Below are 21,405 nucleotides of genomic sequence, written 5' to 3' on the forward strand. Positions count from 1 at the left end.
TTCTAATCTGCTGCATTCATCAAAGGTGTGGTATTTCGTAAATATTTTGACGTCCATAGGTGCATTTCAGATATTTAAGAACAATATATTGGAACTAAGTTTACGTTTGTTGACAATAAAAATTACTTGTATTGTTTGAATTTGTCAACTACCTGTATTTCATCTTCCCAACAGTTGCTAATTCAAGTCATCTATTATTCATTTTTTCTCTCACATTTTTATTTTTTGAGAACATTTGAGGAAGTTATACTTTGACAAGATGAAAGCTCAGTAAACGTGACTTCATACAAATTCTCTGTATGATTGACAGAATAAGATTATTAATCAATCAATTAATTAATTCATACAGAAAGGATTAACAACAGGAAATTTCTAATTACCTTAGCCATGGTATGGGAATTATTGACACAACCTACATTAAAACATACATATCATTTAAGTTTTAGTGCTAACATTCTAAACTGAAACAATGCTGTTCATTATAAATCTACTCATGTCGACAACAACCTGTGAGATAAAATGATGTAATGAAATGAAGAATACACTGTCATATTATCTGACTTGTAATTGGTACAAATTCCATACACATGTCTGCAGGGATACCATTTGTTATTCAACATTGTCACAGGTATACATTCATCTCTATCTAAAAAGGTAGCAACATTAATTTGAAACAGATGCTACGAGTAGATAAACCAGCATTATATTTCAGCTTTCAGAAGACTATTACTGCTGAGTACATAAAGATTTAAAGGGTAGGGTATATTAACTTTAGTACAAAATATTACTCCTGGTTATTAAAAGCCCTTAAAGTAATGCATAGCTCTTAACCAGCCTTGAATACTATACAAAGACTGATCCACACCACCAGAGAGTAATACTTTAATTATTTCTACCTCTCATTCTTCAAGCCTGGAGGCATAAACTTTACAAACCTTGAACAAAATGAAAATACATTTGCTATGATTACTAGCTCTTGAAATTCACAGGCATAGCTTACTGACCTTTAGCAGAGCATTTCATTAGCAAACCCAGGCCTATTAGTATTACTTGTAAACACTGTGCTACGATATTACAAGAGCTGTATTTTTCCTTGCGGTTTACATCTTACCATAGCTAATGTGAGAATGAAAATTGAGTAAAGGTTTGTTTGGTTTCTATAGAATCATACAAAATTTCTGGAAATGAGTGGAAGGTTAGACTTTTCATTGCCAAAAAATTCTGTCTTGTAAAAGTTTCCAACAGCCAATCAGATAACAGTTACTGTATCACATGGCAGATTCTGAAATACTTTCTTACAACCAATAAAAAAACAGCTATTAGATCACATGGCATTTTCTGCAATGATTTGAGGCACTCAATTCTTCACAAGCTCTGTAAAACCAAACTTAGGATACTGAAAACACAATCTTTTAAGTCCATATGAATCAAAACAACAATGATAAAATACAGTCTAGTATGTTGCAATTCAAATTATCATTCAGATTTTATCTGAGTTTCATTTCATTCTTTTCTCTCTCTATCTTGACAGCCATTATGGATAACAGGTATCTTATATGTGTCTTTTTTTCCCTCTAATGCAGAACAAATACCTTCATATCCTTACACTATTCCCCCGGTAATACCTTTCTACACACTACCCAATGATTGTGGATAGCTGGTGAATTCAAATCCTGTTTAGTTTACGTCTCTCATTTCATAGTCCTTGTGGGAATTCAAGCAAACACACACCTGCTTAGACACTCACTGTGACTTTTATTTGTAAGTCATGTCTTTATCTACCTTTAGTACAACCACATCATTAATGTTTCCTTTCATCTACAAGTTTCTAACAAACTTTACCCTTACAAGTATGCTTACCGATACAATCTGACAATTGACAGCTCAAGGAGATAACCGAATTAGTTCTATTAGAACAACAACACGTACACCCTAGTCATTAGAAGTCTACTTTCTGTACAATGTACAACATTCTGAGTAAATGAAAGAGTTAGCTACATAAAGATCAGATCACGACATGGACAACTTCTGTCACAGCCATTCACATCAAGTACTTCTGAACGAGTAATTTGTAATAGAATGAACAGTCAAAAGAGATCACTTTTCCAGTATATGTCTACAAACTCTGATGTACAATTCTAAGCCATCTAATAATTTGCAAATAACGTGAAATAAAATGAACAAATAAAAGTTCACTTTTTCCACAATTTGAAAGCAATGTATGCTTCCAAGCCATCCAACAATGAACAGTACATTACATGTAATCATATCATGATGAGTTTATACACAAACATCTTGGACATGTACAGCCTGTTTATACTTCTTTATTGCAGAAGATACGCCGGTTCACTCAAAACATTGGTGATTCCCAATATCAAAATTGATTCTATTTATAGAAACCAGAGTTTTTTGTAAATCTGCCCTGGGCAACTATATCATGAAAATAGGGAAATTTGGGGGCCTCAAAGATGAAATAAAAGCCAATGAAATGAAAGATGAATTGAAAGCCAAATAGACACCCGGGCAGAATACCTACTGCATGTGTACCATACATTATTGCAGAAATGAATGATACTGATATCACTTATTTTTGGAAGAATGGATGAAGAAATAAAAATAATAAAAGACTATTGTACTAATAACTTTTGCACCAAGATTGTCCACAAAATATCAACCCTAACCTTACTTGTCAACTCTCCGTAGTGAAGGCAGTGATTAGCATAACTACTTTAATACTGTTGTCACTTTTAGTTTTAATAACACAAGACAATATATTGCTGTGGGAATGCTCTGTTTGTTGTGTCTTTTAAACTAATAATTCATTCATATATAATAATTCAAGTCGTGTATTCCTCGCTACCCAATGAAGTTAATATATATATTTCAAGGGCCTTAGGCACTATTACATTACATGTCTAAATCTATTTTCTCCCAACAGATACATCTTAATGGTTTTACTAAGTCACCATTGTCAGGCAACTGTATATAATAATCAAGTTGGTTTTCTATTGAGTATCTCTGTGTTGAGGATTTGTGGGCTAGGTAACCGATAAATACACACCAACTAAAAACATACACTCGGTACCTATGAATATAACATAACAGCACAATTACCGTCGCTTTGTATAATTGTTTTTGTATTACTGCAACTAGAAATGAATCCATATCAATAGCATGGTGTGTGTATATGTCATCAGCTTCAAGCTATTACATACACACATTCAATCAAAGTCCCTTGTCATACACGTATCTATTCTTTATACTATAGCTGCCATTTCTATGTTATGATTACACACTAAATATCTGACTGATCGGATTTGATTTGAAAAGCAATAAACACTGAGGAACACATTGAATGTTTCAAAACATATGTCTTATTGCATTGTAATTGCTTCAACCTGATGTACTGTCAACTGAAACCCCTGGGTTTTTTCTCTATAATTAATTATAGGAATGGAGTCAGTGAAATGTACTTTCACTAAATTACTTTCAATAATAGATGTATATGCCTACACATACATGCTAGCTTAAGGTTATAAAACCTGTCATTTTATTTAAATCAACTCAAAATAAAACACCTTTTTTGCAAAAATTTTCATTTAGGCTTACTAAAAAAAATTGTATGGTTCCGGTTACGCTCAATTTTAGTAATAGGTGGGGTAGGTAGATTTTTTATTTCATTATATATTTTTTTTCTGTGTGAGTGTCTAGTTCAGGTTTTCCATTATTTTTCAAATGGTCTCTGTGTTATTTATTTCTTCCTATCAGATATACAGCCATTACAGATTGGAAGAACAGTTTTATATTGTCTTTTTAAATTGATGGCAGTTTCCGCATCCACTATTTCTTGTGAGACTTCACAATTTTTGCGATTTTATTATTTTTTCTTGAATACATTAAAAAAAAGTTAGGGTTGGCAGTGAAAAGCTAGGTGGGATCGGGTAACCGGAACCAAACAATTATTTTTTTAGGCCTTATCTTTTATGAAGACAAAAAAAAGGTGTTCCCAATAACTTTAATGTTCTGCATGGAGTGCAATTTACCCTATAAAGCATACCTGTAATACCCTATCTTTTTTTCTTTTCTTTTTTTTTTTGGGGGGGGGGGGGCATAATTACACAGATTTTCAAGAAACTCAGAATGACACATATCATATCATAATGTGTCTTGCTATGGTTGAATCCTTTCACTGTTTTGATAACCTACTTACTACAATTAAAATGGCAGTGTTTAAGACATTTTTTTTTGCATTCTATAACCTCAATAAAACTAGTATGAAATTAATGTTAATGCATGGCTTTCAAGGCATTAAAAGGATTTCTGGTGTTAATAGCAAAGTAGTCTGTAAGATACACCATCATGCCACGCTATCAGCTACCCTTCACCCCTCGTGGTTTAGAAGGTTGATAGGGCTGAACAACAAGACATACCTTAAGGATGATTGCACAATGTCACACAAGCTCAACAAGCAAACTTAGTTCATTTAGGGGAAGGAGGTTTATTTGGCGTCCATACCCAATTACTGAACATCAATTTTGCAATTCTAACCAAATTTCGACAGAAAACTTTCACTCCTTCAATGATAACAGCTTTTGTATTTACAATACTACTGAGACGTTGATAAGTTGATTAAAACTGACTTCTGAGTTCTAATGTGAGCTGCAGTGCTGGGTTTCAGGTAGTATTTTAATGTGTTTACAATGATGTTTTCATATTACAACGATTGTAGTGGTGTGACCGCTACCTCATTCATCATAATTTACCTCATATATAAACATTTGAAGTCACACTTTGTGAACGTTCATCTAGGGGGATGGGGAGGGGGTTTTGACCTAAACGAATGATGTTCGTTTGTTGAGCATGTGCAACATTGTGTGACCGTCCCTAACAGTCTATAACTATAAGCACAGTTGATGGCATAGTACAGGTATTCTTGCATATACTAAACTATGTTATCAAATCAACTAATTAGCATGCTGTAATGCTGGGTTGGAGTTTTGCCAATAGCAAGTAATGGCTAAGTTATGTTGCAGTAGATGAAGTACTACAGGTACAATTTAATTAATAGGCAGCAATCATATCCCCCCCCCCCCACCGAAAATGATTTAGCATACTATCTATCTATCTATCTATCTATCTATCTATCTATGTGTGTATATATATATCTATGTGTGTGTGTGTATATATATATATATATATATATATATATATATATATATATATATATATATATATATATATATATATATATATATATATATATATATATATATATATATATATATATATATATATTATTTATGTGTGTGTGTGTGTGTGTGTGTGTGTGTGTGTGTGTGTGTGTGTATGTGACTCACAAGTCACAAGGTCACAAATTTGCAATCTTCAGAGGACTGGTTAAGCCTGTCAAGGTCTCTTTGTTCAGCCTCAAGACATGTAAAATTTGGATCATTTAATCACATAACAAGATGGTCTGTGGTTTGACTGATCTACTTTTTATGTGTTTTTCTTATATTTGCTTGGCTAGGTAGAATTTATCCTCGTGGCGACATTTCAAAATCACCTGAGATCTTTCGTCAAGTTGATAATACTCTGCTTCGAATATTGCATTGAGCACGGTTTTCCCCAGTGAGACACCTTATCTAAGTTATACATATATATGTATGTTATGTGGAAACTAATATACATAATTAGATCTGGCCTGAAGCCCATGTACATACACTTGTAATTGAAGCAGATACAGGCAATTCTTAGGTGGCTGATTTCACAGACAACCGATAAAAAATGCAAGCGAGCTACGCATTGTATAAAATGATCACTCTGGGAGGAAAAATAACAAGGATAGGAAATAAACTCACTTAAAAAACTAAATTGAGTTTGTTGATGACAAGAAGTCAATAAAAAGATAAGATATAAAATGTGTATAGGATTATACGGCTGGCTGGTTTTATGAATAGCACAGTATATTGCCTGAAAAGATAGGAATTGTATAACATTATCACATATCAAAAAAAAATGACAGTAAGTAAAACCACTCACAGCACCTTATCAAAATTGCCTTTCACTGTTGTATTATTCACACTCTCTATCTCAATAGACCAGCAATGTTATCAAACCAATTTACAGGCGTATGATCATTGAATTAACAGTGCAACTAGACTGCACCAACCCTGAGATATATCAAGTTATCATTTTGAGTCTTAAATTATGACTGCCGGTAACATTCTTTATGTATTAAACTTAGAAGATAATTCCATGAAGTTATTACAATTTTATACCAACTGGAAGAGTTTACATTGTATACTGTAAATCTAGATGTTTTCGATACTAGAAAATTTTACGATTTTACAGTCTTCAGCTAGTTCTCAAAGACTAAATTATTACTAATTACCAGACTGGTACATTGTGTTCATGTACAAGAAGGTATTTTAAGTCACTATTTATTTTTGCATTTTTGTTTTCTAGTGAAGATAGCGAAAGTCCATCTTAAGCAAAAATTTCAAGGTTTACAGCATTTCCTTCCATGTTATTTGATGTGGCTACATCACCATGGATTCCCAATGCATTATATCTCATATTGGTATAAAGTACACTGTGTGTTGTGAGACAAATATTGTCAATTTAAGGACACAGAAAAGGACATAAGTTTCAAATTCAATCAAGAGGATTATCCCCACACAAGTTGTTTATCTAATAGCTTCAAAGTGATACTTTTGTTTTTGTAATAAAATAATTATATGGGCTGAAAGGCATTTAATAAAATATTAGTCATCATGATACTATATAAATATTATTACTTATTAATACCGACTGACCTTCATCATACAATAAACTGAAACTGAATTTAATGCATAATTCTTTAACGTCAATAAACAACCTTTTTTCATATTTTAATTTGCAAATGTAAGAAGGTGCAGTAGGGGTGATGTATTTGGTGTTTGTAACAGTCCTGCTTGGGGTAGGTGTTTGTGACAGCCCTGCTTGGGGTAGGTGTTATTCATCCATATCCAAACATTGTCATTTATTCATCCATATTTGGTCATACATTGTCATTATTTATACATCCATATTTGGTAATACATTGTCATTATTTATTCATCCATATTTGGTAATACCTTGTCAGCATTCATTTATTCATCCATATTTGGTCATACCCTGTCATTTATTCATCCATATTTGGTCATACCTTGTCATTATTCGTTCATCCATATTTGGTAATATCTTGTTATCATTCTACACATACATATAGTTCAACTCAACTAAGTAATGTTGAAACTATGATTGATGTAACAGACTGAAAATAATGATTGATATAGACTCACATATATCAAAACTTAACCTACCAGCAACTTTCCCACCAAAACTTTGTGTTCAAAATTCAACTTTTTTGTGTAACTTTATAAATACCTTGACTTTAATTTTTAGCCTGTAGTCTGACAAATAATGTTGATCAGTTTAAGGTGGCACAAGCTGAGTTTATAAGCTTTTTACCCAAGTGAAAATACTTGATTATTCTAGTATAATGTTACTATCAATGGTATGCTTTCTAGAATTGTAATTGTCTTCAGGCATTGTTACAACAGTTGACTATATCATGTATGGTAGCGATTTCTTCCATATATTTATATATGTATAATATATTACATCATTGGATCGTTTACAAGTTAATTCTTAATTCCAGGTTTGAGTTTCAGTCAACTGCAAGTGATGAATAAGTATGCTTCAGTAAGTAGAATACTGGAAGTACCTTTTAATAACAAGAAAAATTACACCCCAAAAACTTATCAACTCAGCTTGTGTCCCTTTAAATATGTTGGTTCAAATTTTTTTTTAAAAATTGAACGTTTTTTTTTTAAAAAGTGATATGCTAGTTTTTAACCAATCTTAATTTTACATCACACTGATTATAATTGAAAGGTAATCAAATTTACGAACCTCCTTTCTCATTTACCTTACCTATTTTATCCACAATTTTGAGTCATTTTACACACATTGATTTTATACCTACACATACTCTGTATACACTTTTAATCTACTATTGCAAATTACAAATTTTCTAACTATTCTTTATTATTTTAAGGAATATTCAAGTCATTTATTGTGCGCTTAGATCTATAAAATGATTTACCATTGCAAATTTGGCATTGTTAAGTTTTGTGAATAAATATGAATATTTCTCATCATTTCAAACATATTATAATAACTGAGTAGACACCATTCTTTTCATTTAAATCTACAACTGTAATTTTTCCAATTTGATGTTAACTTTTCAGACTGAAAACAGCTGTAGAGAGAGGTCTTGATCTTGAGTTGATGCAATATATCAAACTAAGCTACACTTCTTTTGTTTGTATCTACACCTTGACCCCTAGTGTCATTGTAATGTTTTATATCAATGTCTGACATACAGTACCACCAACCTTATGAATCATACATATATAATTTACCAAAATACTCAATTTCATCTGAAACATATATACATACGGGTACTTCACCAAAAAAAGAAATTAAAGTGTTTTGCTGTTTCACTCTAAGGATAAAGATATGATTCATTCTATTCTTTTTCAAAATCCTGACAAAAAAACCCCTAAGAATATAAAAGACTTGAAAAATGAAATAGAATCTGGGTATCTTGGTTGAAAGCTTCAGTATAAGTCATGCATATCAGGTTGAAAGACAAACAAAACAGTGTTATTCCTCTTACAAATATTATCTGTTTTCATTCAAAATTTATCTGGCACGGCATCCTGATATATTAAGACCTTCTTTGAAATATTTAAAGGTTATCCCCTTGAGAGATGCCATTGATTTGACAACACTGTACACAATATTCTGATAGTGGGACCATACCATTATCTTGCAGGGTTGTTCAGCTATATTGAAGAGGGTGATTTTTGAGACATTTACGTACTAAGTTTCCATGAGAAGTAATGCAAAAATAACCTATTCAGTAGATGCATAGGAAAATTCACATGGGCAGAGACACACTTTGTCTTGTGATAAATGTAAGCATGACGATTCAGTTTTGTTGAAATAGAGTGAACTTGTGATGCCTTATTATTTAAAATATGTTGAAAATTGTTTAATTAACACATACATATACATATATATATATATATATATATATATATATATATATATATATATATATATATATATATATCATTATTACACACACATATATCATATACTCATATAATATAGATATATATATATTGTAACAGTATACTCATATATCTTTCAACTCACCCCTATGATTGAAATGATAAAATATTACATATAGATAGAAAATTAATGTACCTTCAGATGACTGCTGCCCCTCTATACTATGACTTCCCCCACCTCAGTACACAATGGTACATTCCATTTATTTTAATGGCACTGACTATCACAGGCTGCCAACCCTAGTCGTGATCTGCATATCAAATTTTCCCTTAATGATACAACCCAGGTAATTCCCTTTTCCTGTGCTCAAAATTTAACTGTTTGACTGAGCACCAGGAATGATTCACAAAATTGACTCAACAATATTTATTATTTATGCCTTCATATAGTTTTAATATCCTCTTCTGTTTTGTGGAATAACTGAGTTCTCTGGAGCATTATGTGTGGATAAAGTGGTTATATTCTTTGGGCAAGAGTGTAAATTTACACAAATCACAACAGGGGATATATCTAATCCCTACAGTACTTTACCATATCTTATTGTTCATTACCAAGTTTTTATAAACGTGATCAAGAATTTCAAAATAATGTACGATCACACTTTGGAATAATTTTTTTACAACCCTGTCAAACACCTTATATTTTTATTTGAGATTTTACAATGATAATAATTTGCAATTTTTTTTTTCTCACTTTTTAGTCATTTGTCAGGAGATCACCTATTTATTTGTATAGCCTAATCAATGTAACAAGAGCAAAGGGATGAAACGATTACAAAACGAATTCATCTGTGTGTCACTCACTCACTACAAATGCGCAATCTACAGAGAGGGTGCTCTCCATCTCCATCAACAAGCATGTGATTTCAGTTTATGTCTCATCATCCCCATCAATATAAAATCACTCAATCTCTCATTCACAGACCATCTGAATGAGCTGCAAGATCCAACCACATCCATCCCCCTTTTTTCTGATGAATCGCACACACACACACACACACACACACACACGCACACACATGCACACACACACACACACACACACACACACACACACACACACACACACACACACACACACACACTTTACATTATCACAGCATCTACACTTATCAGTTATCATTACATTCAAACAGGAAGGGAATCACACACAAAAAAAATTCTAAGCAAGCATACTTACTGTGCGTGAACAACTGGTAGGCGGGTGAGTGCTTTTCCTGCAGAGAATACAACATTGTAGACGAATCAGCTATTTTGATCTTCACTGTGCATGTAAGAATTTAACAACCTATAAGGTAATAACTGTTTATCTCTCCCCGATAGCTTATGACCTGCTGAACAGAACGACTTCTTTTCCTTGCATTTGCGGATAATCCCAGGGATTAATAAAGGAGGGCTGTTGCAACTTTCCAGATATTTAGATTCAATATTGACCGTACACTAGCATTCTCTCAAAGACACATATAAATATCCAAGACAATTAACCCTATGGGGCTGATTTGTGTCCATACGTACTACTATAAAATTCATGCCATTTACTGTTCTGCCAATATCAAATACTCACAGGAATGGCTCATTCTGAGCATAGGGTACAGAGGATATATCACAAGAGGGGGAACGAGGGAAATGCACATTCACAATAAACAGTATGATTGAAACAATTTGGTCAATTCTCCTGTAATAAATTCAATATATTTTTAATGGAACGACATATTGTAGAAAGCTGGAATGTAGATCTCTGACCATATTTATAATGGTATGAATTACAAATCAAACAAAAGGAAGATACCATTTCATCACTGGTGTCTATGACACATAGAATAAATTATGTCAAAACTGACACTGTAGAAACATGAGAAACAAAATCAGCTTTTGATGGCATATTCCATTAGCATTTACAGGGGGGAGGGCATCATTTTGATAGCAAAGTCCCATGTATAATGAGGTGTTACATTATCAGAACTACTATCAGGTGTAATCAGGTAAAATGAATTCTCTGTTGCCAATTACAAATATTTTAACTTATTGTTGTGAACTGAGATGAAACACATTACAGATCAAGATCATTTGCCAGGTCTTTATCTGCTAATCTTTTATCAACTCTGTTTTTATATCCTCCATAAAATTCACAACTTTTGTTCAACAATATTTGCCATTGTAAAAGAAATCTTTTCCTTTTCATTCAAATTTCAATCCCTAAGTAATAGTAGATCATAACTGCTTAAATTTTCAGAATTGCTAACTCTAGTATAAATATAATTTCAGAAATAGACCTTGGTAAATATGCCGTGGATCTTACAGCTCTGAAGTCAAAAGTAGCTGTATCTAAAACAATATTTTTCACAATTTTTACCTTGTACTTTCTCCTTATCTATACTGTTATATCTGTTGATGCACGTATAATTGCCTATAGTAATCAAACCCCATAAACATAGTACAAATCAAAATTTGTTGACAAACAAGTAATCAAGTCTATATCTGTATCACAACTGTTTACATACTGACATCAAGCCAGTGTACACAGTATCACAGACCATTAACAATAGATAATTCAGCTAATCAGAGGGATTCAATTCTTTTCAACAAGTAAAATAATTGCAAATTAAAATTGCAAAAGATTATTGTAACTGGGTCATTAAAGAACAGTTTGTCTCTTATCAGCATTTAATGGAATACATTTAAATCTAACAAAATATTCATTTCTAAGATCAGACTTTCTGAAACCCCCCTTGTCAAATGAGGATCTTGATTTTTTCTTCTTCTAATTCTGATATCATTTAGTAAATAATATTGATAATTACAAAGACCAATAAAAACAGTACAATGTGGAGTTGTAAATCTACAAGACAAACACATATTAATTAACACATCTAAATCAACACACCTCATTTCATCTCCTACATCAGTTTTCAATAATTATAAAAGGCAAAAAGAAATTCGCAAACCCGATTTCTTTTGTTGAAATTTTTTTTTTTTTTTTTTTGATGAATTAATCAGAAAGTATACATAATATATACATAATGTTATTTGTGAAAGAGGTACATGTGTACAGAGAAAAGAAGTGGGCAAGTTTAGTTTGAGAAATTCATCTCAATTGACCAGTGAAAATTATTTGTCTTCCATTTCAAAGTTCACACTTACCTCTAGTGCAGGGAACTGGAATTTATGTGGTTCCCCCTTGATTGGTGTCTGGATTGCTGTCAGCAAAGGATCAATGGTCTGTGTCATCTCCTGAAAGATGTAAACAACATTGAGTCCTTGTAAGATGACATATTATCAAATTTAATTACCAAAATATAACATAGTATCATTTAACTATTGATCAGAAGATAGGATAGAAATATAATGCAATCAGTCCATGGATTTTGACTTTTAAATCATATATATTCAGTGCCACAGACAGCCTGACTGACATAGACAAGCAGACAGACAGACAGACAGACAGACAGACAGACAGGCAGGCAGACAGACATACACAGACAGACAGACATATAGACGCAGACAGACAGACAGACAGACAGACAGACAGACAGACAGACAGACAGACAGACAGACAGACAAACAAACAGACTTTATCATGACTATAGCTTTAACACTAATGAACCTCAGTTCAATTGTGGTTATATGTATCAGATCTTATTTGACTCCTAACTCTTTGATAGAAAAGTAACTCCATTCTTGCTAAAATAAACATTATTAGGTATCAGCTCATCCAGGAGTGAAACCAAATAATTGACTGCTGTCTTGTATTGTATTGCATATATACATCCAATGTAATCTAGACTGTAATGTAATAGTCATTTGTCTCTGCAGTCATGTCTGGAAGAGAGATTTTAATAGAGCTATCATTCCTCTGACGTTTTTCTCTTTCCATTTTGACTTTACAAGGCATCTCTTATAGTTTATTCTCTATATATATATACATGTATATACTTATTTTGGGAGGGGGGAGGGGGTTGAGACAAAGTGTTCTTACATTTCCATACTTTCAAATTATTCAAATTTTTCATCTTACAAATGTTGCAGAAGTTGCTTTTTTTTCTCTCTCTTATTCTTTCATTATTATGTATCTTCATTACTCTTTAGCTCACACAATATTCTTCATTTTGACTGATATTTTTCATTTTGACAGATCTTCATAATTTACAATATTTACGTTACAAGTTATTTCTTCTTATCTTACAGTGATTTATTCTTTCATCTTAATTATTGTGTACTCTTTATCTTACAGATATTCTATAGTTACTCTTTATCTTACAGATATTCTATAGTTATTCTTTATCTTTACAGATATTCTATAGTTATTCTTTATCTTACAGATGTTCTATAGTTATCCTTTATCTTACAGATATTCTATAGTTATTCTTTATCTTACAGATATTCTGTAGTTATTCTTTATCTTACAGATATTCTATAGTTATTCTTTATCTTACAGATATTCTATAGTTATTCTTTATCTTACAGATGTTCTATAGTTATTCTTTATCTTACAGATATTCTATAGTTATTCTTTATCTTACAGATGTTCTATAGTTATTCTTTATCTTACAGATATTCTATAGTTATTCTTTATCTTACAGATATTCTATAGTTATTTTTTATCTTACAGATATTCTATAGTTATTCTTTATCTTACAGATGTTCTATAGTTATTCTTTATCTTACAGATATTCTATAGTTATTCTTTATCTTACAGATATTCTATAGTTATTCTTTATCTTACAGATATTCTGTAGTTATCCTTTATCTTACAGATATTCTATAGTTATTCTTTATCTTACAGATATTCTATAGTTATTCTTTATCTTACAGATATTCTATAGTTATTCTTTATCTTACAGATATTCTATAGTTATTCTTTATCTTACAGATATTCTATAGTTATTCTTTATCTTACAGATATTCTGTAGTTATTCTTTATCTTACAGATATTCTGTAGTTATTCCTTATGTTATAGATATTCTGTAGTTATTCTATATCTTACAAGGTCTCTACTACAGATGGAAAACCCTTCTTGATGAAAGACATGAACTTGTTAGAGTATGACATTTTACACCATTCAAAGCTTGCAAAGAAGAATGGTAGAGCAAGCACTATGCTTAGGGGTACTGTACAACTTTTGTCAACTGTACATTTTGCCTAGCAGAGAACTATGATTTTCCCCATCAGTGCATGTTTAATTTGACTAATGGACTAAAAAGAGAAAATTGCTATATTTCCATGCCAAGTTCATGTATGATGTGGTTTGTGACAAATTCATCACAGACTTCATTATATTTCTGTCTTATTCTTGCCTTTCTCTCAAGCTTAGTTTGATGTAATTACTGAAATAAACTGTAAGTTAATAAAACCAACATTTTGAGCTATGGTTCATTTTCAATATTTACAAGGCTATCTCAGTATTTGAAAAAAATTGAAAAAAATAATCAGTGGTAAAAATGTACGGCAGTTGAGAATACGTTGCTGACCGTTACTGCATTAGATTCTATGATGAAAGGTCACCACTCAGAATCTGGTCCCGCCTTTTCAGTTTAGGCCTTTTCCGGAGGCTTTTGTGCACCATGTAAGGGAAATCTTTGAATGTTTTTACATTGACAGCCAGTTAGGCTTTAAGCACGAGTTTGAAGTATTTCGATAATATGCCATACCTCGGACCTATTTTAATCGGTAAAGATTTCTATGGATAATTTTACACAGTAAATTCAAAATTACAACAAAACTACAACAATAATATGAAAATTTGTTATATTCTCAATTATTTCATACATGATTTACGTTAATAGAGTATAATAATTACCGGTAGTATCCCGGGGAAAAACAAAAATGTGATGCACAGTACGGTAGTTCGACAGTCGCCGCAGCGGTGTACTGTGTGCCGTTTACGTTCAAATCCCACATATGACTATGTCACTTTGTACTCATCTTTTTACTACACGTGAAGCAAATACAACAAATTGCTATTCATGTTAATATTTCAGTGTACATATATACATATGTATTCATTACTAGTTTATATACTTTAAAGATCATCAGATAGCAATTGACAACAGATAATAACAGATGATTGGTACAATTTGTGCATGCCTCATGGCTATAACAATAATGTTCAAGGTACACAAAAGACAAAATACGTAATTACAATCTCCTTTTGACTCAAAACAGAAATAGATTTAAACTGAACTCAGACCATTGTCTAAATCTGAGCTGCAGTATCAAATTTATCCAGTCCTCTCACAAATGTAATGATATCAATAAAAAAAAATTACCTGACATGACTAATTGGTTTTTCCTAAACGTTTTTTATGTAGTTTAGTTCATGCATAAGATCACAAACATTGAAGATCCGATATTTTGATAAAGTCAGTGACAAAAAAAGTAGAGAGAAGCATATCCCCCCTCCCAATTTTCCTTTGCCATTCAAATCATCTTACACCTTGAATACTTTTTTGAATGTTATATCATCAGACCCATAATTTCTTTTACATGGCCCTGTATTACTGTATACATTGAGTATGGTATATATATAGTATATAGTATTCAATTTATAGTTACGAGTTTTCATCCACATGCACTTTCTGTAGCATAACAATGCTTGAAATTTGACTGGAGTTCATCAGAAAATATAATTTTTTTGTGTACAAATAATCTATTTCTTTTATCATAATTAAAATCACACAAAATATAGTCATTTATTTTTTCAAAATCAGCAATATTTTATATGTACAAATACAATTATCAAGGTGTGTCCTTGTAATGTTTTGATACTAAAAAAATCACTAACTAACAGTTTGTATTTATATAGATACCCTGAAATCTTCAAATATGACATAACGCATATTTGAGAGTATCAAACTACTTAATTATTTCATAAAATAGATTGATGTTAGAAATATCAAAGTGATCATATATCTCTCCATGGATACAATACATAATATCAGTTATCAGGACGTAATTACTCTTGTGTTCATAAATCACTCTGACTATCATTAAGTAAACTGTCAGGCGCCACTGAGTCAGCCAGTGACTGTTGTATGTATGTATGTATGTATGTATGTATGTATGTGTGTGTGTATGTATGTGTGTGTGTGTGTGTGTGTGTGTCTGTCTGTCTGTCTGTGTGAGTGTATGTATGTGTGAGTGTATGTATGTATGTATGTATGTATGTATGTATGTATGTATGTGTGTATGTCTGTGTGTGTGTCTGTCTGTCTGTGTGTGTGAGTGTATGTATGTGTGAGTGTATGTATGTATGTATGTATGTATGTATGTATGTATGTATGTATGTATGTATGTATGTATGTATGTATGTATGTATGTATGTATGTGGCGTGTGTGTGTGTATGTATGTATACATGCATATACATATGTATGATATATGTATATGTATGTGTGTATGTATGTGTGTGTGTGTGCGCGCGCGTGTGTACGTGCATGAATGTATGTGTATGTAGGTAGGTGGTATGTATGTATGTGCTTTATGTATATGTGTGTGTGGATGTGTATGTTTATGTGTGTGTGTATCTCTAAATGCTATCTTTCACCTACATATACTGATCTACAATGTACACAGAGATGGTAGTCGGCCACAACATTGCATGATACTTGCTACTATCTATATACAGTATAATTTACATGAAACTTGGAGGATTTGCTTATCTTACGATACTTATCACACAAGAGGATAGGGGTTATCACAACACATGGTCAATTTCTCACAAAAGATACACAAATTGCAGACAAATTCATATTGAGCAAATTTGTGTAAGTATTAGATAAACCAGTACACAGTTGAAAAACCATCCCATGACAACACAAATCACACAATTTACATATCAATCACACTCGCTGTTGGATCAGCAAAGCTGTTAGCTGGCATGAAAAAAAAAGATAGTATGCTCATTCATGCCATTACTGTCATATTTCTGTAGGATAATATTAGATATAAATTGGTAACATATCATATTAATCTTAGAATCCGGTTTTTAAATATATCACTTTCCATCACTAGGTATCACATTTCAAGCTATTATCAAACTTATCATTACATCCAGTATTGAAGTTGTCACTTTGAAATCACGATTGGTACAATAGCACCATGATAGTACAAAATACATATAAAATTAAAAGTCACATTTCAAATTAGACTGTTATCTCGTTACTCTGTGATGTAGATAACATGTCAGACGGCACCAAACACACAAGTCACTTTCATTATCATAACATCAAATGATTAAACTTTTTCCTCAAAGTTGTTCACAACCATTACATAAATCCCTGACATTTGCTACATCCCTTATAATTCCTAATATTTTCAGTGTTTTTGTTATAGGTAAAATTTAGCCTACCACAGTAGCCTGTACTAACCACATTACAATACCCAAGGTAATATCAAAGCCCATATGCTCACACAGGGTAGACTCATTTGTGACCGGCTGGGCTGTCTCACGATGATATTGTAGATAGCACCCTCCGTGTGGAGAATGTGCATAACATATAGAATGCACACGTGTTGTCATTGCGCCACAATGCATCCTTGGGTAAAACCACCCCCAAAAAATTGCATAGTATATAGGACGCGTATGTGTACTAGTTATTGAGCCGCTATGCAGCCACTGCGTTAGCTGTCATAATAGGTTCCCACTAAATGGGAGCGAGAGCCAGAAGTTCTCCCTTCTGTTACCATGGTTTCAGGACCTCAAAATAAACTTAAGATTTGATATGATGATGAAGTTATTGAAATGTGGTAATCATGACGACAAGGCTTAACCTCAATCAGAACTGGGGCACAAAGTTAACACAAAGTTTTTAATACTTTAATAATTTGATGACTTTCATTTAACAACATCTACAACTTTTCCTTCATTTTTTTTTTATAACAAACAGTAGCTAAAGCCCTGATTATTTGATGGTATGATTTGATGGGATGAACTTATCGAAATGTGTTAAGATAGACTTCCAGTGTGTGTGTGAAATGACACCTGTGAATGGAGGCACAAACAAAGTGTTAAGAGGGGTGTTTTTAATGCTTCCTTTCACACCATCTCCTGTGTGTATGTAGAAGTGCAGCCACCCTTTCACTGTGAATGGGCTGAGTAAAAGGGTCATTAAAGTGTATAATAAAAGTAACATCACGAAGAGAAAACCTATGAGCTACAAAGTACTGCTACAACTGTGGATTCCTACACCATCAATATCTAGGGATTGGTACAATGTGTAGAGGATTACACGCACTGAAAAACTATGTTGTACTGAGATAGAATTCATACACATACACGCAGTTACTGATCTCTCTTCCCTGTTTGAACCCCGAGGGTATTTGCACCATCTCGATCTTCCTAGCCAAATCAATTTCTAAAATGAGATTTTAATTATGCAGCAAATTAGCCATGGGCGGCTGGCGGCCTAGCTTTGTATTGATAACAAGTGACCCTTGCTAAGAAGAAAGGCTTCACTTGGTAGAGTTGACTTGCCATGCATCTATAGGTATTAACAATAATAAGATTCCGGCTCTTGTCTGTCCAATGTTTATGTAAACTATTACAGCTGCACAGCAAAAGTCATTCACCTTACAAGAAGTTTTTTCTATAAATTTTAGTACAAGATTCAAACTGAAAATTGAAATGTCCTGACTGACTTATGTTTCTTTATTATTGTTGGATCACTGTGATAAAATATCGATAACAAACTTAACTGCAGCGTAATATAATCAATACAAAGTTATCGTTACTACAAAGGTATATTTTAGAAAATTAAAAAAAAATGAAATACTATGTCCATTCATAATAAAACATAATATTTCTCCAAATAATCAAGTGTTTGTATAATGTGAGGAAAACAGGTGAAAAGACGTGTGCACTGTACATTTTTCTGATAGCTGTGTTTTTAAAAAGTCTACAATTATATGTGTACATTATTTCAATACTACATAATTTCCACAAATGTGTTGTTTTTTCTCATTATTCTAGTCTTTAGAAGACAAGTATAATAATTATGTACAGGCAAAAGAACTTGCAAGCCCCCCCCCCCCCCCTTTCATTTCGGTCACATAAATCACAATTTGTACACAAACCCTCAATCCCCCCCCATACTTATTTCTTATCTTCAAACATGCACAATAACATCTACACACAGAGAGACATACAAGTTGAGACTACATGATAATACAACTACATACATACATACATACATACATACATACATACATACATACATACATACATACATACATACATACATACATACATACATACATACATACATACATACATACATACATACATACATACATACATACATACATACATACATACATACATACATACATACATACATACATATATATATACATACATACGAGTTTGAAACTATTTACTATATACATACATACATACATACATACATACATACATACATACATACGCACATACATTCATACATACATACATACATACATACATACATACATACAAAAAATGTACATATATAGACAGACAGACAGACAGACAGACAGACAGACAGACAGAGACAGACAGACAGACAGACAGACAGACAGACAGACAGACAGACAGACAGACAGACAGACAGACAGACAGACAGACAGACACTACATATTGAGAGGACAGGAGAGTATAAGTCATTATCAGAATGAGACTGACTAATTTGTCAGTCCACTGGGAAATCATAGTACGGAAACAGATATCAGTATTTCAATCACAATTCACTGAGCTGGAAAAGGACCATTCACTTTCAAGCTGACGTCAAATTGAAAATAGCAAACCATTCAGTTTGGAAAAATGTTTTTACTGAATACATAATCATAGTTTAATACTTCATAATTACAACAATTAAAGGATTAGTCAATTCAGACCTTATATTAAAAGCAGGTATCTTCAATATTTCATTTTAATTTTGTTTTGCTATCAAACTAATTTATGTCTTAGAAATATAAACAATAGGAAACATGAAATCCACCATCTTGACTGGTGCATTATGGGAAATGTGACATTATTCCATAAATATGACAGAAACTCATGATGTGTGAGTGTAAGTGTGGCATACTCAGGGTATTTGTACGGAGTGCTTATAGTGTATGCAGACATACTTTCATGAGCATAGTGAAAACACTACAGGCACGAGTGCAACTACCCCTGAATATGCACTCTGGCACTAAAAGTTTATTGAGCTGTACTTTACACCATTTCAGTATATGTTACATATGAAGGTGAGAATTCTACCACATTTCTATATTAAGTTTCACATTCAATTATTGCCTGTCTTTCTATATCTTTAACATCTACGGGAAAGTATCAATACTCCTACCCACATTGCAACAAGTTCTGCAATAACACAAAATGATATTATTGAAGTAGACACTCTCCCAGATCAGTGCCCTATAACCATACAAGTAATTGATTGATGATTGATTGATTGATTGATTGATTGATCACTTATGCCAAATCACGACTGAGTTGATCTTTTACAAGTTGAATGATGCTTGAGCAACATTACTAAACATCAATTTATCACAACTGGGTTGATCATGGTGAATGGTGCTTGAACAACGTCACTGTACAACAATCACACAATTACACTGCAGATTGAATCCTGATTCTAAATCACCACTGAGGTGATCTTTTTGCAAGTTGAAGACACTTGGACAACATTACTGTACAAAAATCACATAATTAAACTACACATTGTACACTGATGTCAAATCAAAACTGATTTAATCTGTTGCAAGTTGAATGGTGCTATATACAATGATCAAACTATATTGTAATGAAGTACAGACGTTTCACTGATGCTAAATTATGACTTTTGCACATTGAATGCACACTCACTACAAAATATTAACATTAATTATTTAGCAACTTTGTAACTTATTTCTAGAGAAATTCCTCAAAACACTAAAACATGCCATTTTTTTTTCAATATGTACAATTCAAAAGTTTCAAAACAATTCTGTCAGTATATCACGTTTTGCTTGAATTGTCAACATAAATGTACTTACAGCACTTGGCAAAAACTACATCATGAACACTGCATGTCTAATTAACAACATGTATCATCGACTATTAGAGTTAAAACCCAAATACCATTGATTGACTGAACCCCTTAGGTTAGTTGAAAATTTCCGATCACCCATCAGGCTATATATCAAAAAAATATTTTGGCAAAATTGCTCAAAAACAAAGGCAAGCTGGCTTGGAACAGATATTAGGTTTAAATCAAGTAGGATCTC

At 32.4% G+C, this 21,405-nt stretch overlaps 1 protein-coding gene across 1 annotated transcript in view; it reads right to left on the minus strand.

Moving 5' to 3' along the window:
* Nucleotides 1-21,405, minus strand: part of LOC144439381 (uncharacterized) — a 177,060-nt gene that overhangs the window by 101,050 nt on the left and 54,605 nt on the right. Inside the window, exons 5-6 of the mRNA XM_078128668.1 lie at nucleotides 12,306-12,395; nucleotides 10,345-10,381 (exon numbers count right to left, since the gene is read on the minus strand). Coding sequence (XP_077984794.1) covers nucleotides 10,345-10,381; nucleotides 12,306-12,395 — 127 coding nt within the window. The remainder of the gene's footprint in view (nucleotides 1-10,344; nucleotides 10,382-12,305; nucleotides 12,396-21,405) is intronic.

Source organism: Glandiceps talaboti, chromosome 8, assembly GCF_964340395.1.
Source record: "Glandiceps talaboti chromosome 8, keGlaTala1.1, whole genome shotgun sequence".
In the NCBI taxonomy this organism is placed as follows: domain Eukaryota; kingdom Metazoa; phylum Hemichordata; class Enteropneusta; family Spengelidae; genus Glandiceps; species Glandiceps talaboti.